This window comes from Macrosteles quadrilineatus, unplaced genomic scaffold (genome assembly GCF_028750875.1).
Source record: "Macrosteles quadrilineatus isolate MER2022 unplaced genomic scaffold, UCM_ALF_1.0 Scaffold_2__2_contigs__length_208266976, whole genome shotgun sequence".
NCBI lineage: Eukaryota > Metazoa > Arthropoda > Insecta > Hemiptera > Cicadellidae > Macrosteles > Macrosteles quadrilineatus.
In genome coordinates, this window is record NW_026542595.1 from 163,225,494 (window position 1) to 163,247,789 (window position 22,296).

At 31.7% G+C, this 22,296-nt stretch overlaps 1 protein-coding gene across 6 annotated transcripts in view; it reads left to right on the forward strand.

Annotated features, from left to right (window-relative positions):
- Positions 1–19,734, forward strand: part of LOC128988184 (YLP motif-containing protein 1-like) — a 65,309-nt gene extending 45,575 nt beyond the window's left edge. For 4 of the 6 annotated variants that reach the window (XM_054409426.1, XM_054409429.1, XM_054409430.1 and 1 more), the window contains one exon: positions 18,367–19,734. In XM_054409426.1, coding sequence (XP_054265401.1) covers positions 18,367–18,705 — 339 coding nt within the window. In that variant the 3' untranslated portion in view covers positions 18,706–19,734. Of the gene's footprint in view, positions 1–1,980; positions 2,042–2,881; positions 3,004–4,075; positions 4,871–18,366 lie in introns of those variants that run through there. The other 2 variants (XM_054409427.1, XM_054409431.1) reach the window with 2 other exon arrangements.
- The last annotated feature ends 2,562 nt before the right edge of the window (positions 19,735–22,296 follow it).

Consider the following 22,296-nt stretch of genomic DNA (forward strand, 5'->3'; position numbering starts at 1 on the left):
AATATATTCTTATATATTATGGCGATTTTAAGCAGTTGGATTGTTGAGTTTTCAATGTTGTTTTTGAAGAAGTGGAGCATTTGGGAGCTTGATGAAGCACAAGTCTTAGACCTGGGTAAATACGGTTTGTATCTTACTGTCTTATTTGTAGTCAATGTTGAATGAAAGTTAATATTTGTTTTATAATAAGTGTTTGTAGTATTATAGTTGTTTACGTTAAAGTGATTTTATATTTGTGACAACTGTTTCAGCTGAAGTGGTCGCTGCACTGCATTTTTTGTTTGTTTGTTTTTTTCTGTGAAGGGACAAGTAATCAAAAGTTTCTGTGATATCTTATAAATGTTTATCCCTAACTAACAGTCAAGTAATTTAAAAAATATAATTTCAAAAAAACAGTTTTGTATCAAGGGTTTCAAATTATAACAACATAACATACAGTTCAGCAAAACATTTTTACAAAATTAAATTTCCACAATTTCATAAAGTGTTTTCCTGGGTGCAGTAAAACCCCGCTGATCCAACCTCGGCTAGCATTATACTACCCTCTAAATCCACTACTCTCTTAATCCGACCGTGCCATCCCCTATTGGAGATAATGTTATTGCGATAACATTTATGACTAGTCTCCTACAATAGCGGCAAACATTTTGTTCAAATTCCCGGCCATGACGGAAACATCATTGTCGTTTGCTGTGATCACAGAAACGTTTACCTTCGTTCGTCATCTTCTGTGGTCTTGTTAAAATATTAAACGTCTCCCACGGTCTCAGGGACATTATCATTGTCTTCAACGATTGTGTGTGACCAATAAATATCAGTTAAACAATTCATTTGGCCATTTAATATGCTCCTCGGATAATCAGACTTTTTCACTTTTCCGACCATGGTTCCCGTCCCTTAGGTGACGGATTAGCGGGGTTGTATTGTATAACATTTTTTGTATTATTTCTGATAAAAGGTGTTTTTGAGTTTTATGTAGTCAATATCAATTTCAGTCCCAGGAAATTACCCAAACAAAATTAAGTAAAAAAATTCAAGCTTGTTAAGCTACTTAAAAAAAATTATTATTTTCTGATAAGCTTTTGTTTTAACTTCATTGAAAGTAAACATACTTTACTTTTTTAACTGTAACAATAAAACTATTTTTGAAATCCTTATTACCTACAGGATTAAAAAACCTAAGTGATAACTGATAATACTAATTTCTGTATATGTATTACTGTTGTATTGTTTTGAGAGTGTAACATTTGAAAAGTGTTGGCACTATCGCCACTTCTTTGTTTAGCCCTGACTAACTGTTGTTTCACATCTCAAGGACCGAGAACACATGCTCTATTTCCAGCAAATATATTACCCAGTTACATATTATAAACGGATCTGTTTAACATTGTACTCATTCACTGCTGGTGATTTATTTCTGTTTGTAATCATCTGGTCGCAAACACATTCGGTATGCTAATTTTAACATCTGTAATTTAGTCTTTTGTGCTGATTTGTCTGTTAGCTCTGTTTCTCATTTGAATTCCCAAGAAAATTTCACAATTCCTCACTCATGTTTTCTATTTGTTAAGCATTTGAACTGGTTTACTATTGCGCGTGTGTCGTCATAATCAGTTTCAGGTTTTCCTTGACACTCTTGTTAGTAAATTTTGTTTATGAATTCATGAATAAGTATAATATTTGTTAGATGCAGTATAACCTTAAAAGTATAGCTCAAAATGGGTGTGAAAAAAAATAAGAACATGTGACACAAAATTAAGACCGGGCACCCTACAACTTGGATTCCATTTTCAATTCAAGTAAATTCCCTTCCCTCTAATTTTACTAAACTTAATTTATTTTTTCTCTTATGCTACTCTTTGTTTGCCCTTCCAAAGTTCATCATTGTAATAATTGTTTCGCAAGTCGTCCATTGTGAGTACAATTTAGGCCCCATTAGGTTCAATTTTTACCATAAACATGCCAGTGTGTTCACAACAGGTTATTGCCGAATACCTTAAGAGCAAATGGGACAACGTAGAATCATCTGGGGAAAAGCTAGGTGAGTAAATTTTGTTTATTTTAATTTAGTTACTTGTTTAGTATACATAGTGAGTACCTTGGTTATTAACTCATATTGTTATTTCAGGTGATTAAAGAATTCCAAAACAACCTGGTATAATGCTTGTAAAATAAATGTTACACTTTATTTTTTAATTGTTGATAACAATTTTAAAGTTATTTGCAGTGTTGTGGTTTTTGTTTCTAAATTGCCATGGTTTGAATCTTAATGGTTTTGCGTTAACAAAACGAGTAACAATTTATAATAAAAATATCACAAAAAAAGGTTAAGTAATTTTATTCTTATTTTAAAATGACCCTAATATGAGACATTATTTACATAATAAAATCTATAAATCCCAAATTAAATCTCAACAATTAAGTCCAAGGACGACCAATACTTTTAGAGAAATCAAAACTCATCTCCCTCCTGTAACAACACATAAAACATGAAAACCAACAACTCATAAACTTGATATTTTGATGGGTCTTGGGAACAACAATAGTATACTACTTTAACTACTTGCTATCATAAAAGTATTCAATTTTTTTAATGGTTTTACTCATTAGCTTGCTATATTATGCTTACCTTTCTTTTAAGTTTGATTTTTTATCACTCAACATTATACCATTCAATTTCTCAAAGCTTTGTAGCAGGTTGTATTTGGAAATAGCAATTACATCTGGTTGTGTTTGAATTTGGTGAAGGCCTTTACGAAACATTTGCGATGGAGATCGCAAAGTTTATAATTAGTGTTTGCCTTACTCAATGCTACCAGATGTAAAGTAACTGTACAGCATGTGATGATCAGTTTTTAAGGAATGGCCACTTATGTTGCAGATCGGCTAGACGGGCTTGTGAAGGCAAGGAAAGGCAACACAATCAAGGAGTGGTTGGAGCTCTCTGAAGATGATCTCTCGGAATATCGCCTCTCTAGGCCTAATGTGTCAGGGAAGAAGAGAGTACGTTTTTTTTCATACGTCACTTTGAGCGAAAAATTGAATCTATGTTTCAAGTTTCTTATTCTTATTCTGTGTACAAAATTGAGCAACCGTGGAGCTTTACTAGTTTTATAATGTACAAATTTAATGTTTCAGCTACATTTCAGTGGAAGTAAAATAAGCATCGGTTTCATTATTGCTAGATTATTTCTTCACAAGTTTTAAACATGATAATTGTCTGTCAGTGTGGCTATAGTGCTCACCTTCAAATCTGAAGGTTGTTGGTTTGATTCCAAACAAGATCATTTATGGACACACATGCCATTTTTTCATTGGGCTATTAATTAATGATGCTATCAAACAAAAGGTCGACATTATATAGTAACAAAACCGGGGTTTGGACCTTCCCATTAAAAATGCTGAAAAAAATGCCATCATAAAAACACAATTCACAAAAAATCAATTATTTAATTTGTTTTTTAATACAACGACAAAAATTTATTATTGTTTGGGCTTAGGATTTCTGTTTCATACTTAAAGTAGTTTAAATATATGTATAAAGTTACCTGTTTTATATATAAATTTGTTTAAATACTCGTACAAAGTTATCCTCGGTTGCTGTGATGGCTACTAGTTTTTCTTCATAATGAAAGGCCTACAAGTAGTAAACAATAATTCATCTCATAAGAAGGTAGTTAATGAAGTTGAATAAACAAGGACACACATATCATACACAGACACACTTATGAAGAATAAATATATTATGACATACAATTTTGAACATTGGCGCAAGTGATAACGAAATTTAATACGATGTGACACTTTTTCCTAGTCACATAACTCTAACTTGTGTCAAAGTTGTGTGAGTCTAAAATATATAAAATAATATGCAATCAATATTGGATTTACTTTCTAATTGTATTGCAATAGTGTAAAAAATGCAGTCTGATAAAAAAAAGTTTGGAAATTCATTTTGACATTTTGCTTTTTGGATAGGTAAATTATTATTATGAAATCATGTAAACAAATTATGATGTGAAGATTCATCTTCTGATTTGAAGCTCAGAGTTAAACGAATAAATTTGTTTGATAGGTTCGTTGGGCAGATTTGGAAGAAAGGCAAGAGCAAGAGAAGATGAGAGCGATTGGTTTCGTTGTTGGTCAAACTGACTGGTCACGTATGATGGACCCCTCGTATGGAGACAGCAAACTGACCCAGACAAAATACATCTGATAATCCTGACAGTGATGAACCAACAGACATAAATTATTTAATGTGATTTTATACTTTTTTGTTTGCAAATACCTAGTTTTAATGGTGTTGCGTATTTATAAAATTGTTTAAAGGCATCTCAGGATATTAAGGTTATTTGAAAAGTGATATTGTTAGCAGTCACTTGTTAAAGAATTAAATGTAATAAAAGCAAATTATGGAAAGAAGGATTCCATATTTTAAATGGTTAAACTCAACTGTTTCATAAAATATGGCATATGTTTTCTTTAACAAAAGTTTTAAGCCAATAATTATCATATCATATTTTTATAAGTAATAGTGTTTGATTTCAATTTTTATAAAATTTGAAAATATTGTGGATGAAATGTATCTATAAAATATTGAATCAGGAGAATGGTAATTTGTTTAAAATTTTGTTACAAAACTATATATGTCTGCTATATTTGATCTGCAAGTACAGTTTGAAATATAACTTTAGAATTATTTTTTGTTTATGACTTAATTGTAATTTAAAAATGTATGGTGGAGATATTTATTGGTTGTAAATAGAATTTTTTCATTATAATCTATAACTTCTCTCCCTTGTGTGTATGCATAGGGCCCTTAAAAATGCTTTGTGCTTATTTTATTTTAATAAATGTCCTAATGGTTTTATTATTATGGTTCCTATTATTTCCCCTACACCAAACTTCAAAGGAATAAATTTACCTAAGAGTGGGTTTTACCCATGATTTAAAACATCAAAATACACTAATAAAATGTGTATTTAATGTATATATGGGTGGGATTTTCCTATAGTTTTGTACAATTTGTAATTGCTTGGTTTATAACAATTATTGATATGTTTGTTTTATATTTGATAGATAATCAATTTATGAAAACAGAGTAATTTCAAATACGAACAAATTATTAACTTATTTTTGGTTGTGTTAAGTTAATAAAGCCCTAAATTTTTATGCATGCAGCGTAGCGATCTATAAATAACTTGTAACCAACTTAAGCAATAATAGCAAACATTTTTCATAGGCTATACGTATGGATGCTTAATACACTTTTAAACATGAGATCAAATGTTGGTGCAGCGATTTAAAGGTGTACAAGGTAATGAATGTGTTTTTAATTGATGAAGATGAACACTACCTGTACTACCACATTTATCAAGTTCTTTAAAACCTGCCGAGCTTGCGTAGGGGTGATTGCACTCGTTTTTAATCTTCTAACAAATTAAGAAAAGTGGTATGTGTTTAAATCTAAACGTCAATGAATTTTGTTGGGTTATTTGTAAGTTACCCTTTTACTTGGTCTTCAGAGTCATAGTTAAGGGCATGGAAAAAATTAACACAAAACTGTCTAACATTCATACAACAATATTCTGCAACCCTAGCTTTAATATTGTTGACATTCAACAATATATTTTTGACTTTTATTAAGTCTCTTAAATGGTTTGACAAAATGTAGTTGTAGTATGCAGTTAAATTTGGAAGACATAATAAAAATTTATGATCCTGCTAATAGTGTCATCATATACTCGCACCGTTTTAATTTAAATTAGGTTTTGTTATTTCTTACTCCTATTACTTGATCATGTGTTTTTGTTTTCTCAATGGACGATATTGGTACTATCCAATTTTGAGGCTTTGGTTGGCATTTTAAAATTGGTTTGTAGGACCTGACAGATAATTTTTTAGTTTTATTTTTGGACTTTTTGAAGTTAGCAAATCTTAATGGATCTTTTCTGTATGGGTCGTCATAGCAAGTCGTCAAGTTTTGTATTCGTATTGTCTTTTATTAAAGTGGTATTATTGTTGACAAAACCAGGAGGCTACATTGTATTTTCTAATAATTGTTTAAAAAAATAGAACATCTTGAAGGAGAAAAATAGGATCACTAGGGGGTTCATCCAGGGTTGGATTTTAACGCAAAAACTAAATCGTCAAACTAGGCCTACCTAGCGGCATGATAAGCGTTAACTCCCATGTCCGTTTTGTTTTTTATTTTTTGATATATTAATAATATTCTTAACACAGTCGTATTACAATAAAATTACCAGTATTATAGTATCTATACACTCAATGTATAATAACATAAATTCAAATAATTTATTAACAGTTTGGGATTTTAACAGCTAAAATTTGAAATACAGTACGAGTATGTTGATAACAGCAAAATATTTGGCAAAGCAATCTATGAGTTTCTATCTAGCTCAAGACATTCATATAGTGAATTATAACTATTTTTATTAATACGAATCCACAAGCATTGGAGGGACTGATTCTAGACGTCAAAAGTACTTTGTTGGACAACTATGACCAGGAATGTCATATGCTTAATACAATGTCTAATATTAATATAATAATGATAATATTAATTAGTATAGTTAATGCAGTTTGAATTTCATTCTTTCAGTAACAAATACGTAATGGAAAATAACGGGAAAATGAAATACAAATCCATCTAGTGATTGCTTCAAGATCGCCTTTGGTATTTAATCTAGTATCATCATGCGACTTTCATCTTACTTTAGCAAAATAAACTTCTGAAGTAAGCGTTTTCCAACTACAATTTTTTAGTGGTTTGTATTTAAAAATAACTTGCCGTTCAAAAAAGATTCGTCTAGTTTAACCTATAGCTTATTATATTAAAATACAAACACAATAGGTCAGTGAGTGTTTTCGTGCTCTGCACTGTCTAATTGATGCAGTCTTGGTCACCATTGGGTTGTCCTTGTCTGTGATTCACAGCCACATATACTTGGTAATCGCCAATCGGTCTACTACGGTATTGATTCTATTTGTTCTAAGAAAACCAGCATATGTATTTCAACATTTTAAGCTATTAACAAAATAGATTGCCACATTGTCTATTTAAAAAAATGTTCTTACATAGTTTAAGATTTAACTGACGTCGTAAGTGGAACCGGCTTTAGTGTCATAATGTGTATCCGTAGAAGTAATTCACGGTGATTAAACAGCCAATTAAGCGGTAACTAATTGAGTTTCTGGCTACTTCAATAAACTGGAGGTGATCGTTGCGGTGTTCCTGGAAGGGTAATGATGTTGTAGTGTTGAAGTATAAACACCAGTGGGAGAGGGGGGGGGGAGCAGATGGGCACAAGTGTTAGCCTAGATGGTTTGTTGTTTCTAAACCACCCCACTTGTTGATGTATTTTATCCATTAATTAGCCCAAACCACATGTCAACCCTTAAGTGAAATATAGCCTTTGGCGCCTCGTCAGTTTTTATTTCTAGTCATAACAGTTCGGAAAATAAGTGTTGCATTTTTTGGGATGAACACAGTATGGTTTGTAGAATGAAGGAAATCTAGATTATTTTCCAGATTTTACTTTTAGTTGACAGCCTTCTAAAGCTTTAAATTTTGAACTGTTCTATATTCTTCCTGTTCAGTGATTTAAAAATGCAAGAAGAATATTTTGACCTATTTAAATTTATTTCTTTTGTTTGATGAAGACTATCTCTTGTTTGGGGTAAACAAGTTTACCGGTATAATTTTTTGCGCATTTTAACCAATTTGACCTGATTTAACTCTATGCAACTATTAAGTGTTAGTTTAAAGAAATTCAATTGTTCAGCATAAAATAATTAATCTACAATAATAATCATAGAATTAGCATAGTGGTGTAGTATTAGAATATACTATGAACTGCTTAGTATCTTAGTGTCACATTTCTACACCAATTAGTCTAGATTCTTTGGATGCTCGTCCAATTGTATATTTATGAAAAAAATCAACTTGATTTCTTTTCTAATTGCAACATAAGAACATCACCTTTGGACAATCATTTGCAACATGGACAAACTCAATTTTGAACGACTCCAATTCAAGCCGGATTTTAAATCAGCTGCTGTGTGTTATTAAACTCTTTAATTGTAAGCTGCTCTGACTCAAACAAATCACTGGCTAATGAATTGTGAAATTCTAATACAATTTTTGTTCCAATCGGTTCCCTTACCCTTTTATAAATACTTTGCATATCCCTATTCAAGGGTTAGTGGGAAAAAGAGTTTTTCTTCAATTTCCCCCTACAAATACCGGCAACGGCTACAATATTTATTTTGTATATTCACTGCAAGCAGCAAGTACATTGGATTGTGGGTGGGTGGGTTGGTGTGTTATTAGTGTGTCACAGTATGGGAGTCATCACCGTCTAGTTGTTTACAAGCCACTGCAGCCACCCGCAGTCTTGCGTTGTGTTTACTGCCGCCGACTCCCAACATTATAATCACTTCCACAACTCTCTCGGTGGCAATGACAAAGTAAAGAAGATTTTAAATATCCTTAAGCTTTTGATCTGGGGAAAGTTGAATATTAATTATAATGTCTACGTTATAAGTGATTGAGAACCTCAGCTGGACTTTCATTTTAAGTTTTTGTGGTCAAAACACCTTTTATGTACAGTAAATGCAAAATGTTGCGACTTAATTTGTGAGTCAATAATGATGTTCCTCTAAGAATTGTTTTAAAATATGATAAAGAGTTATTTTATTGCAGAAAGGTTTTAAAATCAGAGAACCATGCAGAATGGTTTTAACATTTTAATTTAAAGATATCTTTACACTCATACAAATTTATATTACAGTACTACTTATTTTTTTGGTGGTCTAAAGTACATACAGTATCATGATTAACTGTCAAAATGCAATTGATTTGACCCAATTTTTTGTACCACTATGAAACACAATGAGCCAAATTTCTTTTTGCACTGAATTAACTATTAAATTGACTTTGACTAATATTTACCATTATTAAAACCCTCTAGGGATCTAATTTTGGTTGTTGAATTATATCTCAGTTAAAGAGGTGCGATATACATAGTTATGCTCATTTTTAAGATACAAATAAATTGAGATAAAACTATTTATATAATATTTTTATTTGAGTTAACAAAACTTATTAACATGGCTAAAATGCTTTGAAGTACAAATAGATTATTATGTTCAAATGGCCTTTCTATAAAAAAAATCCAATGAAAAAATCACAATTCACACATTTAAATTTGTTAAAAAAAAAATACATTAGTTGGATGAAAGTCTTTAGAGCTATGCATCTAGTTTTAGTATGGTAAAATTTTTCTTTCCTGTGTTTTTGTGGATTCAACTCTGCAGTAATTTTCTTACAAATGGGTTCATACAATTCTTCAATCTAGTTAGATCCTGAGCACAAGGTTCTTGATTTTGTCCGTTGCAAAACCATAGTAGAATTTTCCTGCAATTAAAATAGAGATAATAAAAAAGGAAGGATGTAGACGAAATCTAGAAGAGACGAGTTCTAGAAAATCGCTTACATCTTGTGAACTAGACACGATAGAAACAAGCTCTAAACGGCATTGTATTACCAACTTCATCTGCTTTAAAAAAGTATCCAGGAAAAGTCCCGTATCTATGATATTAGTTGAGTTATTTAACAATCTATTTAAAAATTTGAATAAAAACCCCTAAATAACATTAAACTATCCATTAAAACCCCTTTAAAACAACAAACAGTACAGTTTTTCATCGTGCATAATATGTTTATCACACTTAAGTGACTTTATGTAGTAATTATATCAAAATATTACAAGGTTATACTGTACTTATTCAGGCTACTAGGTAGTCTTAAACATTTTTGAATATTTTTCAAGTGAGCTATATGTTGTCCTGTTATAATATAGTTCTTGATATATATTTAGGATGTCATCAAATTAAAACATCCTATCATATTGACCATTGACCTGTGTAAAATTATTACATCTTCTATATATATAATACGCTAAGCCGATTTTTGTAAACAGAACTCCTCCCTCATTTTTGGACCGATTTTAATGACGGCCTCTTTTTACCTTGCATTTGCCTGTCCACATAGACTAAGCGCCCGTGCGTGGAACATTAACAGCAAAGCAAGGAGTGAGCCGGTACAGTACAAAGGTGAACTGTGACTGTACTGATAAATTTTAGTGGCAGTGACCAGGTTCCGAACCCACAACACTACTGCCTTGGGCCCAAAGTCCGCGACGCTACCGACTGAGCCACCGACTCACTTAAAATATTGTAATAACAAAAAGAAAACTTGTAATTGCAGCTGAAATACCACTGAATATTTGTATCTTAAGTATTCCTCTTAAGAACCTACCAGAAAGGTGTTGTAGTTTCCACTTTAAGTGGTGTTTTCTTCCATAATTCAATTAAAATATTAAGCTTACTTACCGAATCGCTGTATTGGTTGGTGCCAATAGGTTGTCTTGTTCAGATCGCAAACTCGTACAAACAATTACATCACAGCAAAGCATTTTGCTTATTATTGGTTGGGACATCACAATTGTTTTCTTCACCATATTAATCCAGTTAGATTTATTTGCTGGATCCTTCTTAGTCATTGCATTGTCTACAATTGAAGTTTTAGGGGTAGCATTTAATGATTTATTGTTTTCAAAGTGTTGGCTGGTGTCATTTTTAGTTTTTGTCGTGAACAAGTCAAGTTTAGTTGAAATCCTGTTTTGAAATTTGTTTCTTAACCCTTTTGCATTGGTAATTGTAGGTTTGTACTTTTTATTTTGTTTTAAATTTCTCTTATCTGCTCCCTTGGTTGCCCAGTATGATTCAACATGGTTGTGAACTATTTCTGATATCTGGAAACATAATGAAACATATTTATATCTATTGCTGTAAATATCATTGTTTATGGGCATGTTTAATATCAGAGATAGTTTTTTTCTTCTAATTTTCACTTCATATTATAAGCTCTTTACTTATTTTTTTGTTACAAAAGATCTATTAATTTATCATATTGCTAATATCGTATTTAGTTTATTGTCTTACCAAACTTTTTTGACTGTGTAAAGAGCTCTTACATATATGTTTATTTCTAGATATTCTTTAAATAATTTGGTCTTATAAACCCCAGAGATTGTTTATTGATTTAATTTTTCCTGTTTTACAAATATCTTGCCCTCTCATAAAAACCAAATTATTTTAAAAAAAGGTTTCGGTGGACACATTTAGCAAGAATGATTAAACATTATAAGAATGCCTGATGGGAGAGGTGTGACTCATAAAGAATCGACAGATCTAAACTTCCACTCAACTGTCCATCAAACTCTGTCTCAGATATCTTGAGGAGCCCGACCATTGATCAGACTTTATGTCAATCAGACCCAACCTAACAAAACTGGTAAATCCAATGGTTTAGGCACAGTTTTCAGCTGTTTTGTCATGTTGTTTGTACAAATATGTCCATTATATTGGCATTTGAAGATGGATATTCTGTGGAAGGTATCGTACTAACCCTAGTGTCGTCCCATTCCCCTCTTGCTCCCTCCACTTCCCTCCTATTCCTAGCAGCCTCAGCAGCAGGGGTAGGCATCATCATTACCACTACTCCGGGAGTCTGGTTCACAGAGTCCTTCAAGCAGCTCTGAGTGACAAATTGTAAATCATACGTAAAACAAAATACAAATGTAATATACTACTGTAGTAATTTTATCCTGCTTATTTGGTTATGTTCATAGAATTTTGCAAGCAGAGTTAATTGATTTTTTATCAACTAGCTGTTATGCCCGTGCTTTGCGACGGGAAGAGGACACAAAATAGAAACATTTTAATCTTTACATCTGTTGCATACAATAGTTACACATCCGCCAACTCTTTTAGAAACAAAATTCAACTTTAATGGCCTTAATAGAGACGTTTAAGTTATGACTTTTAAGTCTTGTAGTAGTGGATCCCACCATTTTGGTTTTGATTAATTTTAAATCTTGTGTAGGCTGATATGAGAAAAACTGACCAAATGTTCGAAAACAACTTTGACATAAATGATATACCTTCATCTCCCTTGATTAATCTTACATATATTTTAATTTATTATTGACATTTTAAATTTCAATTTTGAATTTCACTCTTCTTTATATTAAATCACTCTTCAGTTTCTTCACTCACAATAAATCATTAGCAAAACTAAGTCAGCTGTTATAAACTTTAATAGTATATTTCGTACCTAGGGCCAAAAATGAGGTTTTGCCGGCTCGAGATAGTTTTTAAGTTCGAGACGAAGTCGAGAAATTAAATCGATCGAGAGCTGCAAAACCATTTCGGTCCGTGGTACGAACGCTATTTTTCACCACACTATACCCTATTACCACTATTCACCGTGATTCACCACTATAATAATGCACACTGATAGTCAACACAACTTTAAGGTTATGTGAAGAAATAATTTGAGGAATAAGCAAAAATAAAAATAAATAGTTGCTAGGCAACGTTGACAATAACACAATTCTATTGCAATGCTGGATTTTGATTGTGTATTTAAAATGCATTCATGTTTTAAGTAAGTAAGGGGACAGCTGATTTTGCGGCCCCGGCCTGTAAAAACCTGCTCGGTCCCCAAATTACGACGACAGCTGGCATGGCCAGCAAAACGTAACTTTCAGCCACCAATTAACGTATGTAATACAGCCAAAAACATGATAGTGTGGTGAAAAAATATTTCTGTGCCTTATCAATGCAGCCTTTTGAAATATTAAAGGAACTATATCTATAGGTACTATAACAAATTTTAAACAAATAATTTAGCATTAAAGACAGCAGACAAAACTAATATGATTATCAAAGCAATCAAGGACTAAAAAATGTAATAGCAAATAAAGTATATGTTTCATTGCATCTCTGATTCTACTCTACAAAAATATCAACAAACAACTTAATATACAAACCAGTTCTTTTTCAGTTCCATCGTCCATTGCCTTTACATTTGCACACTTAGACTTACCATTAAGTAAACATAGTAACAGATATTTCATTGATTTTAGAAACAAAAGAACACTGTGTACTGCTTAGTTTTATGATATTTTCTTTGGTTTAATTTAATCAGTGGTGTGGCAAAACACAAATAATAAATGAATCAAATAAAGTAAATGTGAACTGAAAGCTATGTTAAGATAAAATATGAGCATTTTGTATTACCATTTGATGATTAAATGTAGTTCCACATATACAACAGATTTTAGAAAACAAAAATCAATGACGTACAATTTAGTTATTGATGATATTCTTTAGTTTAATGTAAGCATAGGTTTAGCAAAACACAATAACTTAATTTAGATAAATATACATATAAAAAAAACAATGTGATGTGCAAGTTATGTTAAGTTAATATAACACAGCAGCAGTTAGAATTTCTGTAAAGTAGCCTCCAAATTCATACAAAACATCTATACATTGTAATTTTCATACTGTTTCCATGAAAACATATCAATAACATTATTTTCATAACTTTGACGCTTTAAAAAAATCCAAAGCAGAGCCGGAGTTGATACAGCAATGGTTATAGAATTATTTATATAATCATTGACATAGTTTTAAAATAAATAATCCATGATAAAAGCTTAGATTAAAATAAACCTACCTCATAGTTATGGAAAGTATTATATTTAATTTCTTTGTATCAGCTGTCTGAAATGGTGAAATATGCAGTTTAGCAGTTCTTCTTGTCTACATTTAAGTGTCAAAGCAAATGTAAACAAACATTGTTAGTTAGTGTTCTCATCGCAGCCATGGAGACCAATCAATATTTACTTTTAAAATGTTCACCTCAGAACTTTTAAAGCCAAAGGGGCAAAGCCTACGGTCAGTATCGAAATGTGAATAGTCCTATAATGGTCCTTGGTATAGTAGCTATATTTTTGTAATATTTAAGCCCAGTTGGTTCAGTAGTTTTTGCACCTATTAGTAATACACATACAGACAGACACCATTAGATTTTTATATAATAGTATAGATTGTATCCTCATAAAGAATTTGGAAGGAATTACAGCATGGTTGAGACTTGATGCTTTAAGGTAGTCCAGTTAGGACAGTTTTGAAAAATCTTTATCGAATCTATAAAAGATACCAAAACTACTATTCCACTTAAATAAATACAGTCTTGGAAATAGGCAAAATATTACCTAAATTGACAAATGAACTTAAATCCACTGTTAGTAGGCATTCCTCCTGTTTTTTTTTCTTCTGCATGCCTACAATATCACTAAACTGCCTTCCAGTGATGCTTATTTTGGGACTGGTTATTGTCACCATTTTATCTCTTCAACTATTTTTATTCTTTCAATTCATCCATGGTTCTAAAATGTAAAAGAATTGACATTTTAACACTCAACCCCTCTAAAGTAGACATTATTTTGTTGATCTTGTGAACATTCAATATAAACTGACATAATTTAGTAATTAGCTGTCATTACCTAATTCACTTGTGACCGCTCACCCTGTCTATCGTCAGATACTTATTGTTGTTTTTCAGATATTACCATCATTCTAAGCCACTTATTTTAGTACAAATACAATTTTCTTTTACCTGTAGAACGTTTAGAAAGAATAGAAAAGCCAGCAGAGTTAGAGCTGATAGAGCTGCATTGGTGTTTCCCTTTCCACCTCTCCACCTAGAATAAGTCAATACTAATTGAATCATTCCTAAACAAGACAAGAAATTTTTAGACCAAGTTTTAACCTGATAACAAATCTAGGAGGGGTTTCTTCCTCCTGTTGTAGAAATCAAACCATGCTAATTGTCAAGGTTTACAACAGGAAATTAATCCGTAAAATGAGCTCTTTCCACTTTTTTGTCCGTTTTCTTTTTTGAGCTTGCATTATTCATCACTATAGTCACAAGCTACTCTTATATCGCTTAGGATTGTATTTATCTATTTTCTCCATTTTAAATGGAGCTTATACAGAATTTGTTAGTATGGGCCACCATCCATGTGGTAGATCTCTTTATAAAAATTCAGATGGTTTTATTTAAATTAAGGCAATTTGCTTCTTCTTCCATTTCCTTACTGAATTGAGACAAAATTTTACTCTTGGGTTTGATCGATATCTTACCTATAGTTTTTTTTTTTTCAAAAAAGTCAATGCTTTTAAAAAGTTTATTATCAATATACTCACCCCCCTCCACCATGGCTGTTCCAATCCGATCTTGTTGGATCTAAGTTTGGAGCTGGAATCTGATCTGGACTTGAAGGTGCTTCAACATGCCCGCTGAGAAAAGTTGATAGTGTCATCCTCTATTGAAACAATACAAGTTACCTCTCTGTGGAAATAGAAGTTGTAGATAATAATATACAGTGTAATCCATTAATTATCCAACCAGTGTTTTTGCTGATAATTTACAACATTCATCTATCCAGGGTCCAGGTTATCTTGGGAATTTGTAATAACAAAACTGAAATACTGGAAGTAACATCAATTAAACAGTCTGCTTTGCATCTACCATCTTGAAGTATCCAGACAATGTCCAGTTTCCATCCTATGCTCTGCAAAAGAGAAATCTTTGTTTCTTGTTTATTTAATGTGACGAATCTCGTTATTGATGGTTTTTCTTGTCCACCTTATGTCATTAATTATAGCAGGGCTTTGTTGATTCGAATGGTTATGTTGGTTTTAATTTCTATTCCAGTTTAAATTGCTACATATTTATGAAATTTTTATTTAATGGTTTAATCTAAAATTGATAAAAATAGGAAAATTGTTTAAGACTTACTGTTCCCACTTACTCATATTCATAATATTTTGAACGTTCAGCTTTAAGAGCTTCTTACAGTAGAACTCCGATTATCCGAATCAATTGGGACCAGACCCCATTCGGATAATCAAAAATTCGGATAGTCGGAGTTTTACAGGAATTCCGGGAATTTCCAAGAAAACTCCTCATTTCCGGTACTAAATGAATTTTTAATTAATAATAAATGAAATCAGAACATGTTTACAGTATACAATGCTCTTAGCACAAGTGTTCTAAACTTGTTCTTAATAAAAATTCTTTGATATTTTCCAAACCTTATTATTACTGTAGCTTTACATTATTAAAATTGTTGAAATAAGCGATTCGGATAATCGGCAATTCGGTTAATTGGAGTTCGGATAATTGGAGTTCTACTGTAATTAAATAAGCATCGGTCCTTGACCTAGGCTGTACCATGGGTGCTTCAGTAATCGCTACTTCTCTGTCCATTAAAAGAAACCCAGAGTAATACATTTTATGTAACCCGATAAGATCTTTGAAAATAATATGTACCAGCTAGAATTTTTACCTACACAATTAATTGTTATCAAGAATTAATACACAGAAGCTCCTTAACATTAAATGACAACTAAGATCATGTTATGTCCAGATCTACATGTACTTACTAGTATTTTCCCTCCAGGAAATAATAATTTTATCAAATGAATTGAGTTTATTCCGTATAAATTAAACACATCTCGGCATTAACACATCGTACTCACCGTACTGGCTGATCTTCAGGTCACATCTGAACTCCAGGAACACGTCTGCTGGAACTGAGTGGTGTTGCGGTTGTTAGTTGTCACCCTGCGTAACACTTCGTTGATCTTTGCGCGACCCAGTTGTTTTCAATTAATGAGTCGCAGAACCATAATCAGCTGATCTCAACAATTATCATTAGTTTTTTTAAAGACTTTAGTCCTTCTGAGTTTGAGTTTGCTCTTCAGTAAGTTAGTATGTGTGTATTGGTACAACAGATAAAGCTATAGAATGGAACAAACGGAACTGGTTTTAATTTACTAGTATTTAAACTTTAAATATCACTGTATAATCCGTAATCCTGGGATTATTATTCTTCTTATTATCACTCTCTCTTATTAATTATTATTCTTACAGCTATGTACTTGTTTAAACACACCGTCAATGATATTTGCGTTTGTTAAATAAAAGATGTAGTTTTTTATTGATTTTTTGTTACAAGGTTTATATACTTTTTTTAACTGGTTAGTTTTTACTCATAGTACATTACTGCTTTTGAAAAATCACACTATGTGATTCAAGATCAAAAATTATTGGTGGTTGATTATTTTTTCAACGGAAACCACAGACTCAAATCATATCTACTCTCTTAAGGATACAACTAATTTTACAATAACTAGTTTTAGTGTCTTTATAATCATCACTCATAGTGTTGCAATATTGGTGAGCAAAACCACGGCACCATTGTTTCAAGTTTTGGGGGGAGGGGAAGGGTGTGTTTATTTCATGTGTCTTCCACGGTACAGTACTTAAAAATTAAAAGCATTATACATAAAACTAATTTCTGTTACCACATATCTCATCATTATAACCGGCACTGTGTTTTTCTTCTCTGAAGCAATATCATACTCTAATGTTTATTTATTACGTATTATTAATATTTCAAACTCAACATTAAATGTTAAGAGATATTTATTTAAACTCATGACAAATAGTCTCTGGCTAGAAAACCATTTTTTGAACAAAGAGACAATTATCACAAACCGGTGACTGTCTTGCACATCCGGGACCTACGGCAGTCTTAATCTCACTCTACACCAAGTAAAACACTATAACTGAGCATTATATAGATCCGCATAGCAATAAAAAAGTATCATAAAGAATAATCCGTTTAATTAATATTATTCTTCTGATACTTTAGGCCTAACTTGAGTTTTTATTGATTTTTAAAATCCAAACTATTCAAAACAGTCACCTTTTCATTGCCTTTGCCAACTTTTAAAGTAAAAAAATGCAAATTTCATGAAGTTTGGCATTGAAAAGGTGAGCAACTTATTTCACGAGAGGATCACTGGAAATGTCGACACCAAGGTGGGTTGTAATATTTTTTTAGTATGTCATTTCAAATTACAAATTTAAAGTTTAGCACTTAAAATCCAAACAAAACCACTTGCGAGATTTCAGTGTAATTTGTGTTCTTATTGCAAATATCTGTGTTAAAATGTTTTATTGTAGACGTATGGCAATTCTAACAAATAATAAGGAATGAGTAAATTCATTGGTTAGTAATAGTTTTCTTCTATCATGAAAAATTAAACTTCTTGCTATTGATCAGAAATGAAAAAGTTAAAGATTCTACATTGAATGTGTTTTATCATAAAGCCAAGTGTCAATAAATTATATCACTGATTAAGTTAGGAATTGTTTGTTTTGATGTTTAAACGGTTTGTACTTTTTCATACCTTTAGTAAAAATGTTAAACCATAGTTGAAATCTCAAAAGTAAATTTGGAATATTGGCCTAAGTTTTGCTAAATACAAAATGTTGAATTTGTTGTTTAAGTTTTGGAATTGACCATTGACTGTTTGATAAATCTACAGTGAAAACTAACTGTATTGTTATAGGCGAAAAACCCTGGAGAAAAAATGGAAGAAGAGAAGAAAGAAGGTGTGAAACCTGAAGCAAACCCGCCTGCTGCGGACGATAAAAAGACGGAGGAAAACACTAATAAACCGGAACCGGAAAAACCTAAACCTCAACAGACACCTCCTCAAAATCAAAACCAGTTTCAAAATAGGGGTCGTGGTGGGTTCCAGGGAGGGCGTGGAGGTCCAAGGGGTGGCCGAGGTGGTTTTGGGGGTAACTACGGGAGAGGCTATGGGGATTACCAAAACTACCAAAACCAAAACCCATATAACCGGTTCCAAATGCAAGGCAGAGGTGGAGGACGCGGATATTATTAATCCTTAGTTAAGGATACCGACTATATAAAGTTATTAGTGTTCAGAGTCATCATTTTACTTTGGCTTTCCTCATAGCATACTGAGGTTAGCATGCTTCATAATTAGATAACGCTGGTATTTTATCTATCCTTGTTTTAATTAATGACTGTTGAAAGAACAGTACGTCATGTCTTTATTACTTTAGATTACAGTATGTAGTTAGTATAGAAAATAAGTATTTCTCAACATTTTAATGTTTCTTAGACTAAGATCTCGTACTTTATGTTTTATTTTATGCACAGTGGTCGAGTAATGAATTTAAACGCAGTTTTAACGATTTCTATTCGTGTATTTTTTTGATAGTGATTTGGAATATATACTGATACTAAAAACGGGTTTACTCTGAGTTATGGTTAAAAATTATCGCAAAATTTTGCTTTTAGTCTTGTTACTCCTAAGATTGTCTAATACACCTGGGTAAAATTACAGTTTTACTGTACTTTGACACATATTTCACTTATTGTTTCCTCGTGATGCATTTCGATATTTTTTTATCTTATGCGATCTGGTACAGTTTTGATGATTCTTGTTGAAGATGCTTCAATAATCTTACTTCATGCAGGATAGCGAGCTTTATCAGGCAACCAAAAATATAAGTTGATAATACTTTAAAACATGGGATGGTACAGCAAAACTTAATCTATGCCACATTACATTTAGCTTAAAGTGTTTGATGTATAAGTGTACATAATCATTCACGTTAAAAATTCATCGCATAACGTTCTGCATATTCTACAATAAAATTGTTTTAAAGGTTTTTCTAAGTTTGCTATAAGTATTTGTGTTATTTTACTATGTGGGTGGCATAATATTGTGTTTTCATTGAAATTAAACCCTTTGCCAAAATGTTTGCAAAAGATAGCATAGTCAATCAACGGTGTTGTCATTATTTAAAACAGAGTTTAACATTGCCTATGTTTATTATGTATTCACAATGTTTGGTTTATTATGAGTTTGAATTTCATCATCATTATAATGTTTTACTTTGAAGTCATTGCCTTTGTCGTTTCATCTCCTTTGGTGTTTTATGAAATTTATCTCAAAATGTAGCGAAAGTGTTAGTATTTACCAATGTGCAATAAAAATATTTTAAAATTAGATTTTCTTTGCGTACTAACTCTTTTATTTTACAATCTAAAAGAGTCTATCTCATTTGTTTATGTGGGTATTTATTTATTCTCCAATTACTATACTGCAAGTAGAATCTTGAAGACTGTGAAAAAGTGGCGTCACTTATAAAATATATATATTTGTGAAAACACTAATCTTGCCAGTTCGTCTTCTTAGAGATGAATTGTACTGTCTTATTCATTATAAGTTGTCCTAATAAGAGTGATTAAAACGCGTTTTTTATTTTCAAGCAATTTTTTTACTTTTATTTATCTATTTTTTTGTTTTTTGAGCTGCAAGGGTGAAATAATATGAAAAGTTAATAAGAGAAACCCAATTTGGCTTTTTATGTTTTTAATGGTTGTTCATCAGAAGATTAAAACTCTGTTTTATCTCAGTACTTGAAACTGGTAATCATTTTATGGCATTTATACTATCTTGAACAGGATAATTTTGAGTTATCTTGGAGGCCCATCATTAATTAATCTACTTTGAATTATCGTTCCAGAATGGTAAAAAACACAAGTTATTTTTACCCATATAAACTGGTTGAAATTTGAAAATCATTAATTTGACATAATTTACCGTCACTTTGAAGTTAACAACAGTCTACTAATTGTGTAAAATTATGGTATTTTGAGTTGCAATATTTTTGTCGTTTTATTATTGTCATCTTATGCGTGCTTGAATATTGTGAAATGCCTTCAGTGCACTAAAGCATCACTCCACAGTTTAAGAACTGCATTACAGCTCAAATTATCTGGTAAGAGTAATTTAAATGTGTTTTTTTGTTTTTTTTAGCATTTATTGTTCTGTATTCCAAAAGAAATATTATCAAATGATAGGTACCGGTACAAAATCACCATAAGGAAGAAGAGTGAATTTTTTTATTGTGTTAATTTTTGTAAAAGGTCAAATTTTTAATAGGCCTGCAGACATGGCTGTCGCCTAGAATACATTTATTATCCGAAATGTTGATCCAATGTGGACTTTCAGTATTATCACATTGCACATTTTTATCGGAGATTGGTGAGAAGTGAACTTATGGCTCGGAAAGGTTCCGTGATCTAATCTCCAGACAAGCTGCTTCCCACTGTCCCTTTCCTGTTATTATTGTATTAATCATGTAATATTTATAATTTGAGATCTTCAAACTCCCAAAACACTTTGCGCAAGCGTTTATATGAAGAGGACTCACTTGATGATCCATTCATGTTTAAGTCTTATAAGTTTACACCAGTGGTGCTAAGAGTTGACGACACTACCTGTTAAGAAAGGAATATCACTTCAGTGGTGTAGTAATAAAAGCTGCAGCGCCTCACATTTCTAAGACCCTCTACGGTACCGGTTTTAATGTTCACTAGTAAACACTTTGCTCGAAATCGAGCAATTGCAAAGAAGTAAAGTAGTTATTTAAAACAAATAAAAGTCCTCATAATTTCCGATGAGTTTAAAAGACTCTACTCATAGATTACATACCTAACAATTCCATAAAGATATAATCAACATTTCATGTAAATATTTGATCATTTTTCAAAAAGCTCATCTAGTTTTATCAAATGTTTCCCACTTAGCCGTATTAGGTTGTCCGTGTTGATCTTTGATAATATAGTCTGCATGGTACCACCCATTGTCGCCAGTACGTTTACAAATTTCAGTAAATTTTTTTATAGCGATAACATTTTTTTTGACTAAGAACTACCTGATTTTCTGCATAACCTCTCTAACACAATTTTATTTGCATCAATTGGCATTCATTTGGCTAGTTACTGTTATATGGTAAATTATATTTACCTGAAAAATGCAGAATTGAAAAGCCTAATATCGTTCAGATGGTTTTTTTGTTTCCTTTAAATGGGAATAATGTGAATCCTTCAATGATAACGATAGTAAACTTTTTTTTAATTAATGTTTCTTCTACTTGGTGGCGTTCTATGACTTTGCTATGTTTCCACGGTTAACAAATCGGTTCTTTCAATGATTTATCAAGAAATACAGTACTATGTCAATTCAATTTTCTTATTTGATAAAATATATATAAAATTGTTCAGGTTTTCTCGATTTTTTACATTGTAATATGTATGAATGTAAATTAAAATAGTAAATATTTAATTTCATCAAAATCAGTAAATGTACCGGTACCCAATGCGTTTCATTGAATTGAAAAATAAATAACAGCAATTAAATTATACAGCTGATCAAAATGTAAACAATGATGTTCTTTGTAAGGATAACATGGGAAATTTAATAGCCACTGGGGCAGAGCCCAAGGGACTTTTTCAAAAATGAAAGGTCAGTTTGCAAATCTACGCGACACGCTCTTTCCAATGAGACGTCAATGGGAAAAATCGGTTAAGAAATGGTGGAGGAGTTCAACCGAGAAAGTTTCATGTAGCGTATTAATTATATAGATACATTAGATAATGTTGTTATTCAAAACCT